Below are 13772 nucleotides of genomic sequence, written 5' to 3'. Positions count from 1 at the left end.
AAGCACCGGTGGAAAGTTTGCAACGGTAGATTGTAATATTTCAAATAGGTTGTAAATGTGTAGATTGCGTGGTTAACTTCTTTTCCTACTTAAAAAAAACCCCAACTTTATACAAGAAATAAGTGTAACAGGATGCTGCTACGAAGTCTCCATCCAAACAAAGCTCTCAAAATTAGTCATTCCCATGGTCGCCTGACATTGGGCAAAGTCCAATACAAATTGGTCTGGTCTAGTAAAGTGATATTCACAAGTGACGTCTAGGTATTACATTTGTAAGTCATTCAAATCTTCTTTAAATCATGTACAGTAATATTCATGATTTAGGGGTGGGGATCTAGACAGTTTACAAGTTCTCGAACATGCAGGAGGTTACTAAGGGGTAAGAGTGACCCTAGGGGACTAGACTTTGATTTCATCTGATTTGTTTTATTATTCCGTACAAGAATATATGTTTTCAGTGTGGGGGTGTGGGGATTTTGACAGTTTTCAAGTTTCGAAAAGAAGGGGTGGATCTTGACTGTTTACAATTTCTCAAAACAGGATGGGGTGGGGTGACACCGAGGGACTCTCCTAATATTTCATTTTATTCGTTTTATTGTCCAATACAAGAATATATATGGTTTAGGGATGGGGATCTCAACCGTTTACAAGTTCTAAAACATGAGGGGGTGGGGATGACCCAGAGGGACTCCCACTATATTTCATTTGATTTGTTTTGTTGCCACATACAAAAATATATATGGTTTAGGGGTGGGGATTTCAACCATTTACAAGTTTTCAAAAAGAAAGGGGTGGGGTGACTGACCCTCTGGAGGTCCTCTATATTTCAATTGATTTATTTCATTGTCCTATACAAAAATATATATGTTTTATGGATGGGGATCTCAACTGTTAGCAAGTTCTCAAACAGCAAGGGGTTGGGAGTGACGGCAGGGGACTCGCCTTTTATTTCATTTGATTTGTTTTATTGTACTGTATAAGAGTATATATGGTTTAGGGGTGGAGATCTTGACTGTTTTTAAGTTCTCAAACATGAGGGGTTGGTTGGGGTGACCCCATGGATTCAACTTAAAATTTAATTTGATTTATGGTCCTGTGATCATTACTGAAAACCATGTGTGTCTGTCACTTATTGTTTTCAAGTTAAAGTCATTTGAAAATTTATTAAAAAAATCCAAAAAAAATGCCATAGGGTTCTATAGTTTATTCATCCCTTCTGTTGGCCACTGAAAATACACCTTGATAGACCACAAGAAAAAAAGCAATAAGAACTGAGCAAAAACTTTGTTTAGGAGTCTTAATTGCAAGTAGTATAAGTACGAATTTTGTTATGGTCCGATTTTCTAATGCCGAATATGTAAAAGACCGAGTTTGTTGTGGGCCGAGATGAGATGAGATACATGAGATACCATGATACTTTCGATACTCTCGGGATTTTATGTTTAATGTATTCATTAAACATTTGTAAAAATCGTAGTCAGCGTCGAAAAATGTTCATTCATGCAATATTTTAAACACAGTATTAATTTTCAATTCAACCGTAGAAAAGGTAGGAAACCTTTGAAACCGGGATTAGGTGTAACACCACTAATTCAGGCCCGGCCAGAAAGCACATACCAGAAAGTAGTACATATTTAACACAAAATAGTTCCTACGCATGAGTGTAACTTTCAAAATATGTAGAATATTTAGGTATTTTTGGTATCAAATGAAAGCTGAAGGACTTGTGATCATTGTAGAACACTTTTGGACTTTTAGTTTTGAATATTAAAAGAACTGCACCAAATTTTAAAAAGAGGGTACATTTTGTCTGTTTGTCAGATCTGAAGTACCTGTTTTGGTACATCTGAACTTCCGGGAACCAGTTCTTTCTTATATGCCATGCAAGGTATGTTGATTTTTTCAGTACAAGACACCATAAAGTGTTGCTTTGAAATGCAATGATTGCCACTTTATTTGAACTTAAAATAAAAGAGGTGTGCCTTTTTGAAACGGAGGAATTTAACATAGAAAGCAATGGGACCATGAATTAGGGGTGTACTTCCTATTACAGAGAATCACCAGAAATCCAATTTTTAGAAGTTGTACCTATTCCAATGAAAATTAGTCAAATATAATGTTAGTAATCATGTTTAATCATCTTTTTTTGGTCAACCAACTGCTTATGGGAAATTTAAGCTCTTAAATTGGCATACTCAAGTATGTTAGCCTTTTATGGTCATACAACATGCATGCAGTCAGGAATTGACTCCAAGTTCTGATTTTTGCATTTTTTTCTGATTGAAATCCATAAAACATGTATTTTATGACTTGTATAAGGAACAGAAAAGCTCTTGGTCAAAATGATTTTCTGATTTTCAAGATTATTTTTTTTTCTTATGGTAGCCTTTTACAATCTAGGCAAATGGTATATACTCATATAAGAATTCTAAAACCTCACTGTGCATGCAATTTTGAACCAGTTTAGCAAGTTATATAGCTGAGGGATGTATGAATTGCTCTTATTCATCTATGTTTTCCCACAGAATTTATGGTTTATACAAAAAAAAGCCTTTTTTGAATTTCAAGAAAAAAGGGGGGATAATTTGTCATCTATGTCCTAGGTTTGGACTAATATATTTTTATTTGATGAAGAACTTCTGATAAAAATATGACTATTAGTAAGCGCATAGCTTTCCTAATAGAAATTAATAAATAAAACAATGATATTGAGAATAAAAAAAGTATATTGGTCACTGGTAATATACATATGCAGTTTTCTTTGAATAACCCATATGTTACTACCAGTCCAATTTGAGCTTTGAAGTAATAAAATAGTCTTTGGACTAAAGCTTTATATGTTTTTTATTGCTTGAAATAGATCATAGAATGAAAAAAAGTAATGCTCAAGTCAATATAGCAACTTTGGTTCTGTTATAGGTGTAACACCACTAATTCAGGCCCGGCCAGAAAGCACATACCAGAAAGTAGTACATATTTAACACAAAATAGTTCCTACGCATGAGTGTAACTTTCAAAATATGTAGAATATTTAGGTATTTTTGGTATCAAATGAAAGCTGAAGGACTTGTGATCATTGTAGAACACTTTTGGACTTTTAGTTTTGAATATTAAAAGAACTGCACCAAATTTTAAAAAGAGGGTACATTTTGTCTGTTTGTCAGATCTGAAGTACCTGTTTTGGTACATCTGAACTTCCGGGAACCAGTTCTTTCTTATATGCCATGCAAGGTATGTTGATTTTTTCAGTACAAGACACCATAAAGTGTTGCTTTGAAATGCAATGATTGCCACTTTATTTGAACTTAAAATAAAAGAGGTGTGCCTTTTTGAAACGGAGGAATTTAACATAGAAAGCAATGGGACCATGAATTAGGGGTGTACTTCCATTATAGTACTCCTGTTGGGAGGCACACATATATGGATCTGACGCATGTCTGGAGAATACCGATAAAAACATAACGTAGAAAATGCTGTTTTGTGTGTATATTGATTTTACTGTCCGCGTAGCCCAGATCCGCGTAGTAATATTTGTGGTTGTCATTTTCAAAACGAAGTTGAACTATTTGATTTATCAATGAAAATTCATTTACATTTTAATTCAAGCTGTATGCTATCAAAATAGAAGAGAGCAAAGTTTCAAAAGCATCTTTCTATTATTAGTTTTCAAACAACAATAATACATTATCTAGAAGTAGGACACACTTCCTAAAGTAAAATAGTCTTTCTCTCGATCTTTACATATTTTGTTTGGTAGCAAGAAAACAAGTTCTGCCACCAAAATTTTTCATTTTATTTTAAAAATTTCTATCGTCTAGTTTACTTTCTATCATTCAAAATTAGTTTTCACTGTTTTTAAAATCTGTAGAAAATCCGACAATTTTGTTCAACCTGAAGCTTGAAAAAAAGTCCTGTGACCTATACTTTCTATTAAAATTTTGAAAAAAAGCATGATAATGATAAAACTACATTTTGGCTACTAATTTAAAAAATCCATCGAATTTAATTTAGACCCTTATCACCCCAAAGAAAACTGTTTATTTAGTGAAAGGTATAAAATAAGCAATAAACAGTTACAGAATAAAATTTTGGCATGTTGTTCCACATTGAAACAGCTGTTCTTACAAATAAGGTAATAATTTTCAAAAAAATGAAGATCCAAATTTCTGGAAGGATCAGGCCTGTGTCTGACAGAAAGAAATTCAGTTTAACAAACTATGTATAGGGGTCTAGGTAAGGGACAGATGAACTTGAAAGATTGCATACACTAAAATGTCAAGCCTGTGTCTGACAGAAAGAAATTCAGTTTAACAAAGTATGTATAGGGGTCAAGGTTAGGGACAGTTGAACTTAAAAGATTGCATATACTGAAATGACTAGGCTATGTAACTGATATGATTGAATTTGATATTGAATGTCTTTAAGATTTATAACTGATTGATTGTTGTATGTTTAGGACGAGAACAAATTAACAAGAAATGTTACCTTCTAACAGGTCACATACAGACCCATTAAAGTGTTGTTACAATGTTAATGTACAGAGGGCTTTGAATTCTCTCTACAAGAACTATTTGAATTAACGTCACCATTCTGACTGGTCAGGCTGCAAAGGAGTAGGTCCGGCAAGGCCCCTTTTTGGCCCCAAAATATAGCAGTTTTACATAATTGTTAAAATGTAAACTTATAGTTATCTATTGGACAGTAAAATGTTTCTGCTACATAAATATGAGCTGTTTTTGACCATACAATACACAAATATCGGGTAATAGCACCATTAAGTCATACTAAACTACTGAAAACTTCACAATTATATCATTTCAGTTAAATTTTAGACAGTTTTCGTGTAAAACAAAAGTGGCCGCATTCGTTTTTATCCTTAATATTGAAATGTAAGTTGTATTTTATGATAACACATAACATATATAAAGGTTGAGGATTAACACGGATGCGGCCACTTTCATTTTTGACAAATACCATCTGCAAAGTGACATTTTTCAGCATATTTGGTAGATTTTTCATATTTCAGCTTGAATCGGTGTGTTTTTTATGACTAAATCAGTTAAAATATTTCACAAAACTGATTGGTTCAAATAAAATAGACAAGTAAGTGTTTAAAAAGTGGTCAAAATCTTTCGTAAGATGAACTTGAAATTTGAGGCGAAAAATGGTCCTTACCGGACCTTCTCCTTTATTCATTCCACATAGCCGAACGGACAACCCACTTTGGCATGGGTTTCAATGCCCGTCAGATGTAGACAAATTTTAGAGATTACCTTATTTCTATACCCCAGTCATTTCTAGGGTTAATGTCCTAATACAGGTATAAAATAAGCTTTGCACAATAAATGATACATGAAAATTAGGTCAAAGTCAAATAAACCCATTCAGATGGACATGTACCCTTGCAATTGTTCTATACACCACGTATAGTTGACTCATTACTTAAAGTATCTAAACATAGATCTAATCATGAAAAGGTATGTGACCCAAAGAAAAGGAGGTCAAGCTTAGTTGAACCCTACCAAAAAGAAGATGACATGGTACCTTTAGTATCTCAGAAAAGGAAATAATCAGGAAACTACAGAGCCTAAAACAACATATATATTCCAGACTGAAATCTCAGATGATTAGGCATCAGTGAACCAGATAATGACAAACCAGCCCTTTATTCTTTTGAAATCTAGAGCTTTATAAAAGAGTTAATATGGCCACTGCCGCTCGGAAAGCATCCTTCTGTCTTAGGAGGTACAATAAGACATTCACCTGACATAAGACTTGCAAAGGCCTGTTGTTTTCAATTGCATCCACAGGTGTTCATATTTAAAGTTACATTTTGTCAATACAGATCTGATCGTAAAATGAAGTATGTTGGAATTGATTGATTCATAGTTTCAAAACTTTTGTTATATTTGTTTTAACTTTTAACATCATACCATCTAATTTATTCCATATTCCATCATCAGACATTGCTTTGCATTTTATTTTATGAATTTCTATTCCATTTGTACTGGTAACATCTGTATTATCTTCACCAAACAATCTTTTAATCAATGAAGTCTTTCCCGCCCCTTTCTTTCCAACTACTACTAAACGTATGTCTCTCTTTTTCTCAGAGCCTGACTCAAGTAATTTAAGGTACAATTCGACAGATCTCTTGTCTGTCATTAATCTTATTTCAGTTGGGACTTCATCTACAAAGTCAAAGATATAAAGTTATTTTAATGAAAAAAATACTATTTTACACAATTTATTATAATCAAGTATTTTCTATTATCATGATTATGCACCTTTTTCATTGTTTGTAAATATTAAATATTTAGTTTTTAGCAAAATTAGATGATTAAATAAATAATTAAGGGCCCTTTTGAACCTGAGTAACAGTCAGGTGAGGATTTTTGTTGAAGGCTTCATTGTGACTTTGTCGATTATGTCCTTTTCAAAAGTAATTTACTGTAAAGTTATCTAACATGTATTTTTATGGATCTCGAAGTGACCACAATTTTAAAATGGCTTTCCCATTTTACAGTGAAAATGTGTGGCAATTCATGATTATCATAGTATTTGTAAAATTACTATGCCAAATATATTTCATAATTTGTTGATATGAATACAAGCATAAAGCGTTTATATAAAGTAAAACAGTTGCATAGATTACTTTAGTCATATTTGGCACAACTTTTTAGAACTTTGGATCCTCAATGCTCTTCAACTTTGTACTTGTTTGGATTTATAAATATTTTAATTTGAGCGTCACAGATGAGTCTTATGTAGAGATAGTTATGAAAGGTACTATGATTATAATTTAGTACGCCAGACGCGCGTTTCGTCTACATAAGACTCATCAGTGACGCTCATATCAAAATATTTGTAAATCCAAACAAGTACAAAGTTGAAGAGCATTGAGGATCCAAAATTCCAAAAAGTTGTGAGAAGGATACAACATTTGTATATGCATATTAAAATGGTTGAAAGAATAAAATGAAAAACTATAGTCATTGAATAAAAATTTGTAAGGGTTCCGCGGAACCCAGTGTCTCGCCTACTTTTGCTGAAATTCAAAGGCTCAACAAAATGAGGAAAAAAATCAATAAAAATATTCCTCTTGATACTATCTTTTGATTTTATGAAGCTTCTGTCCAAGTTTAGTAAAAATCCAGGATAGTTTATGAATCTAATAAATGTTTAAAAACTTTAACTGCAGACTGTATGTTATGTTAACTGGAAGAAAACTTAGTCCATTTATAAGTAAAATACAGATATACAGGTACAAAATATTATCAAAATTTCCTTCTAAATACTAGCTTATGATCTTAAACAAGCTTCTGTCTAAGTTTGGTACAAATTAAAAGTAGCAAAAGAAAGTATTTATTTTTTTTAAATTTAACCACAGAGTGAACATGTTATTTCCTGGCAGAAAATCTAAGTCCATTTAAAAGTAAAATACGGAAAAAATGGATATACTTTTTTACAAAATTTCCTTATGCATATTATTTTTTTATCATAAACTAGCTTCTGTCTAAGTTTGGTACACTCCCAGGATAGTTTAAGAAAATTATTAAAATTTAAAAAACTTGAACCACAGAGTGAATGTACTATGTTTCCCTGCAGAAAAACTAAGTCAATGTATAAGTAAAATACGGATAAAATGGAATTTTATTTTTACAAAATTAACATTTGGATACTATATTATGATCATAAACAAGCTTCTGTCCACGTTAAGAAGTAATCCAGTATAGTTTATGAAAGTTATTAAAATTTCAAAAACTTTAATCACAGAGTGAATATAATGTTTCCCTGCAGAAAAACTAAGTCCATTTATAAGTAAAATACGGAAAAATGGAATTTTATTTTTACAAAATTTAATTCTGGATACTATCTTATGATCATAAACAAGCTTCTGTCCACGTTTGGAAGTAATCCAGTATAGTTTAAGAAAGTTATTAAAATTTCAAAAACTTTAACCACAGGGTGAATATTTGTGGACGCCGCCGACGCCGACGCCGACGGAATGTAGGATCGCTTAGGCTCGCTTTTTCGACAAAAGTCGAAGGCTCGACAAAAATCAGTTAAAATAAAAGTGCATATAGTCTCCCTAATTCCAACAACCTTGTAAATGAAATAAAAACTTTACATATTTATGATCCAACCCGCTTTCATGAATTTACCTTCCTCAGCTAGCGCAATGATTAAGTAAAGTGTAAACATGGTAAAGAGTTAATTGATCCTAGCATAGTGATTTAAATCACAGGTATATTCTTTTCTATATATTAGGCCAATTAAAATTAATTGCTAGATTTTCATCCCCGCCCGCCCCTCTGAAATCGTCCCGCGCCGATTTTTTTTATTTAACAAAAATATGATTTCCGGATTTTGTTCATGTCCGTTACTGGGAACCATCGATAATTTCATTTCATTCAAAACTTCCTGTTTCAAATTTCTTTTTTGTATTTCTTCGAGTAATCTAACGAAAATGATTAAGTCGACACATTCTGCTGCTCTATGATGACAATATCATCTACCGAGAGTAGAGATTGATAACGAGAAGGGCATGAAATATTCGAGTTACAAGTAAAACGCCTTGTCTTTGAAAGCAAATTGCGGTAGTCACAAGTGAATCAAAAAACGGTGTTTTTTTTTTTTATTTATTATTTACACAATGACTTTGTGTCAGGAAATTTGGACTGTGAATGATACCCAGAGCGCAAGAATCATAGAACAAATTGGTACAAAACACATGACTGGATTAAAGAAATTGACACAAGCACTAACTTGTTTGATTTATGACCTTATATTGAGAAAAAAGTCGATAAACACACCGCTGATTTTAATTATAAAAAGCCCTTATATTTACCCATGGCTGTTGTTTTTGTTAACAAACAGCAAACACCCATTGTAAATGTCCCAACACCTTCAATTTAGTCATTAAACTACTACTTTTTGGTTAAGGTCATGTTTTGCATCATATTAATTACTTTCAACACTGAGTTTACATTTTATTCTGTACTCATAATACTTGTGTTGCATACAATTGTACCAATACATTTTATTGGTTTTATGGGGACTACAAATCATTCTTAGAAAGAAAAATAAATTTGGTATAGGTACAATGTATAGTCCAACTAAAGAGAGCATTTCTCTTCTTTTTGATGTATACTATAAATAGGTTTCTGAAGCGGCAATTACATGTATAACAGTGGTTGTCAATCAGGGATTTTTATTTAAAAGTTTAAAAAATAGTGTAGGATTCCTTATACAGCCTGTATAAATATTAGACAAGCTGGTTTTGCACTAGCATATATACCCCGCGGTATGAAGAACTCGTGACAAGGGTTTCATATGAAATAAAATTTAAAAAATAAAATCCTCCCACCTGCCCCATTTTTTTCAAAAAATCTACTAATTAATTTTAGTTGGCCTTAGAATAATTACAACAGACAGACTAGTAAAGACATGAAGCTTATTTCTAAATTACAATAGTCACAAGTAAACGCAATAGGGTCTATACACATTATACATTGTTTTATTTACGATTCATGGACCTTGTCAGACAAGAAACAAAAACAGCCTATATATAAGGGTGTGGATGGAGTATACAGAATAGAGAACAATGGCCAAAAAAAATAGAGAAAAATAGGCAAAAACTACAGAATAATTGGGCCAACATTAAAAATATCTTTGTTTCCCCTCCCCGACTGAGGTTATCAGGGTATGGGTAGGTAGGTAGGCAAATTATTTTATTTTATTTCTTTATATATTATTTTTCTATATTGAACTTTTACAAAATTCAACAGGTAAAATAAGTCAAGAAAGTGGGGTATTCCCTGTATTCAATGTACATTCAAATTTTCTGGTGTTAAAAACAGTATACAGGGACCTCCTTTTTTCCTATTTATTTTATGGTATGCAATCTTCAAAAGCACACATTCTTCATGTGATAACAATGTTTAATGAAAGCAAGTGTTTAATTAGTTAAAAATCAAGCTTATCTCAAGTCTAATTTGATGCATAACTCACATGAACAAAACAATTCCTGTGTTCACCAATCCATACCTTGATCATCAATTATGAGATGACAAAAAGATATGTTTATAATGACTTGGGAATTAAAATTCAATGAATAAAAATTTTCAATAGAAGTGAACATAATTCAGTTATGTTCAGTTACACCTGGATCATGCAGCTTGGTCAATTAATTCCTAAACAAAAGATTTGTATGTGTTTTCGAGTTCTAGAAAAAAACAAGGCTTCACTTATTCATGTTTTGTTGTTCCTAGAATACTTTGAGTATTTACAAATTCAACTGATGCAGTTATAACGTAAAACGTGCCCTTTTGTAAATTTCATGCCATAAATTGAAAAATAAAAACACATTTAAACTGGTCATGTTTACACCAGAACGCAGGGAATTCACGTATCCAACATTTGAATTGTGCCTAAATTGTTTGAAGTCGAAGACAAAGTAGATTGATTTAAAATCACGATTCAGACCATTTTTACTCAAAGATTTTACCCTTTAAACAAGAACTGAGGTAAAACACAAAGCCAATCAATATGCACTCAGTGGGATGAAAGATTCTTCAGATTTTTTATTTTCAAATATCACCCTTGCACACAACACAAATCGTGTGACAAGGCATTATGTTTGTTTTCCTTGATTCCGAATCATATAGACGCTTCAATGCAAAAATGTCTTGATTTAAAACGCTTGTTGACTACATCGGAAAGGTATGACAAAAAAAACAACGCACGTTTACTACCATTCGGCAATCCTCGGTATAATCCGCTACTCTCCTTCTCGACCGAGTTGAGACGAATGGTTTACTACAGCATCGGAAAGATATCACCAATCAAAGCGCTGTAAGCACTGTATGCAGTTAACCAAAAACCAAGGCAAACATAATTAAAAATAAAAAACTGTGGCAATGTTGCTTCAACTTTTTTTAAAGATTTAAAAGAACAAACATTAAACATTCATATATAATTGTACATTTATGTTCATTTGATGAATTAATCATTAAGGCAAATAATTCATATTTTATCAAGGTTTTCAATAGCAGAGGCCCCACGAACTCCACCTATATTTCATATGATTTGTTATATTATCCCATACATGAATATATATGGTTTAGGGGAACTTGACCGTTACCAAGTTTAGGTATTTTTTGTCTCTTGTGGATAGTTGTCTCATTGGCAATCATACCACATCTTTTTTTTTTATATAAGAAACTTCCAGCTATTTTAACTGACCTATCAAAATTGAGAAGAAAACAAGAAGTACTGTTACGAAGTCTCCCAAACAAAGCTCCCATAACTCGCCATTCATATGGTCCCATGTTCATTTGATTTGATTTTTTGTCCCATACAAGAATATATATGGCTTACGGGTTGGGATCTCCACCATTTACAAGTATTCAAACAAGAGGGGGAGGGGATGACCCCAGTGACTTTACCTATATTTCATTTGATTTGTTTTATTGTCCCCTACAAGAATATATATGGATTAGGGGTGGGGATGTTGACCATTTGCAAGTTTTCAAACAAGAGGGGGTGGGGTGACCCCCTCAGGACTTCCCTTTTATATCATTTCATTTGTTTTATTATCCCCTACAAGAATATATATGGTTTAGGGGTGGGGATCTGGACCGTTTACAAGATAAAAACATATTCTCAAATTGAACAGAGTGGGGGCAACCCCAAGGAACTTCCCTTTAACTTCATTTGATTAGCCAAATCATCCCATACAAGAATATATATGGTTTAGGGGTAGGGATGTTGACCGTTTAAAAGTTTTCAGACAAGAGGGGGTGGGGCGACCCCCTAGGGACTTCCCTTTTATTTCATTTCATTTGTTTTATTGTCCCCACAAGAATATATATATGGTTTAAGGGTGGGGATCTAGACCGTTTACAAGATTTCAAACAAGAGGGGTGACCCCCTCAGGACTTCCCTTTTATTTCATTTTCATTTGTTTTATTGTCCCCTACAAGAATATATATGGTTTAGGGTGGGGATCGCTTACAAGATAAAAGTACATTCTCAAATTAAACGGGGTGGGGGTGACCCCCAGGAACTTCCATTTCATTTCATTTAATTAGTTTTATTGTACCATTATTATTAGCCAAATTGTCCCATACAAGAATATATATGGTTTAGGGGTAGGGATGTTGACCGTTTACAAGTTTTCAGGCAAGAGGGGGAGGGGCTACCCCCTAGGGACTTCCCTTTTATTTCATTTCATTTGTTTTATTGTCCCCCACAAGAATATTTATGGTTTAGGGGTGGGGATATTGACCGTTTACAAGTTTCCAAACAAGAGGGGGTGAGGTGACCCCCCACAGACTTCCCTTTTATTTCATTTCATTTGTTTTAATGTCCCCTACAAGAATATATATGGTTTAGGGGTGGGGATCTGGACCGTTTACAAGATAATAGCATGTTCCCAAATTGAAGGGGGTGGGGATGACCGCAAGGGACTCCCCCTATATTTTATGTGATTTGTTTGATTGTCCTATAATCATTTCTGAAGACTACATGTATCTATCACTTACAGTTTTCAAGTTATATTCATTAAAAAAATTTAGAAAATAAAATACCATAGGGTTCTTAGTAAACCCCACCCTTCTTTCTGCCCCCCAAAATACCCCTTAATAGACCCCAATGCACAAACAAAAGATTGATGGCTCACCTAGACATATTAGTCTAACATTCTATGAAAGCTTAAGTTAAACTTTGTTTGGGATACTTGAAAATACCCCTTGAAATTGCAGTAATATGTTCAACTTGAAAAGCATTTAACATGCATTACCAACATTTATCACTGATAAAAAAAATTATACTGTTACCAGGATCATATATATATTGTTAGATAAACTGTTCCCAGCTGTAACAATGTATTGGATTTTCACATTAAAATTGGTGTACAAAATATTTTCTGCTTTTTCTTTCTTTTTAATATATGTCTTTTGGTTTTCAATTCTAGTGTTTGTATTTATTTACCATGCATAGATGTATTTTGTCACCTGTCTGGATTTTTTTAGAAGCCAAATCCGGGATTACCCTTATCCGCTTCCGGAATCGAATCCGATATTGTAATATCGTGGCCATTTTGGTTTCAATGTTGTTTTTGACACATAGTGAGATACGATTTTACTCGGATTTACACATTACTTCTCGGCGATTTTATATATAAAGCTAGCGGTTGAACAAATTGAACATCGCTGTCATGAATAGTAAATGATTAAAAAAAAATTTGAGATCGTTTATTAGGAAACTTTGGTAAAAGTGTTTGCAAGGTTATTTTTCATATTCTTTCAAGGTCCGTCGGGCATGTGCGTAGCTAGTTACCAAGTAGAAAGTCCGACTGCAAAAGTGGAAGGTCACAGACCTCGCTAATTTGAACTTCTGCGTCCAAATTATAAAGATAAGAAAATTTCGTCTACTTTTAAAATCAAAATTGCCGCCAACAGCGTGATCAGTTGAACTTATATACGTAGTTGATTACGTATTGACGACACACAATATTCCTACGACTTTTGCAATTAGGGAAATCTTAACTACTCTTCTTTAGAGATTTTTGGCGATTAGATATTTCATACATTTGTTCTTTGACATCTTAGTCAAAAGCTCAGGGGATAATAAACAACATAAGGATTACTAATGTGCTCTACTTCCTATGTGCAACTTCAAAACTTTTGGGAAAATCGACGATCATTTAAGGTTTTTCTGGTCATTTTTTTTGTAATCCAGAATGAAAAGTATAAAAAAAACTGTCC

At 33.1% G+C, this 13772-nt stretch overlaps 1 protein-coding gene across 1 annotated transcript in view; it reads right to left on the bottom strand.

Annotated features, from left to right (window-relative positions):
- Positions 1 to 13772, bottom strand: part of LOC134691297 (uncharacterized) — a 54409-nt gene that overhangs the window by 29544 nt on the left and 11093 nt on the right. Inside the window, exon 3 of the mRNA XM_063551751.1 lies at positions 5934 to 6191. Coding sequence (XP_063407821.1) covers positions 5934 to 6191 — 258 coding nt within the window. The remainder of the gene's footprint in view (positions 1 to 5933; positions 6192 to 13772) is intronic.

Source organism: Mytilus trossulus, chromosome 11 (assembly GCF_036588685.1).
Source record: "Mytilus trossulus isolate FHL-02 chromosome 11, PNRI_Mtr1.1.1.hap1, whole genome shotgun sequence".
Taxonomy (NCBI): Eukaryota; Metazoa; Mollusca; class Bivalvia; order Mytilida; family Mytilidae; genus Mytilus; species Mytilus trossulus.
The sequence above is the reverse complement of the archived record's forward strand: the minus strand, read 5'-3'. Positions and strand labels throughout refer to the sequence as shown.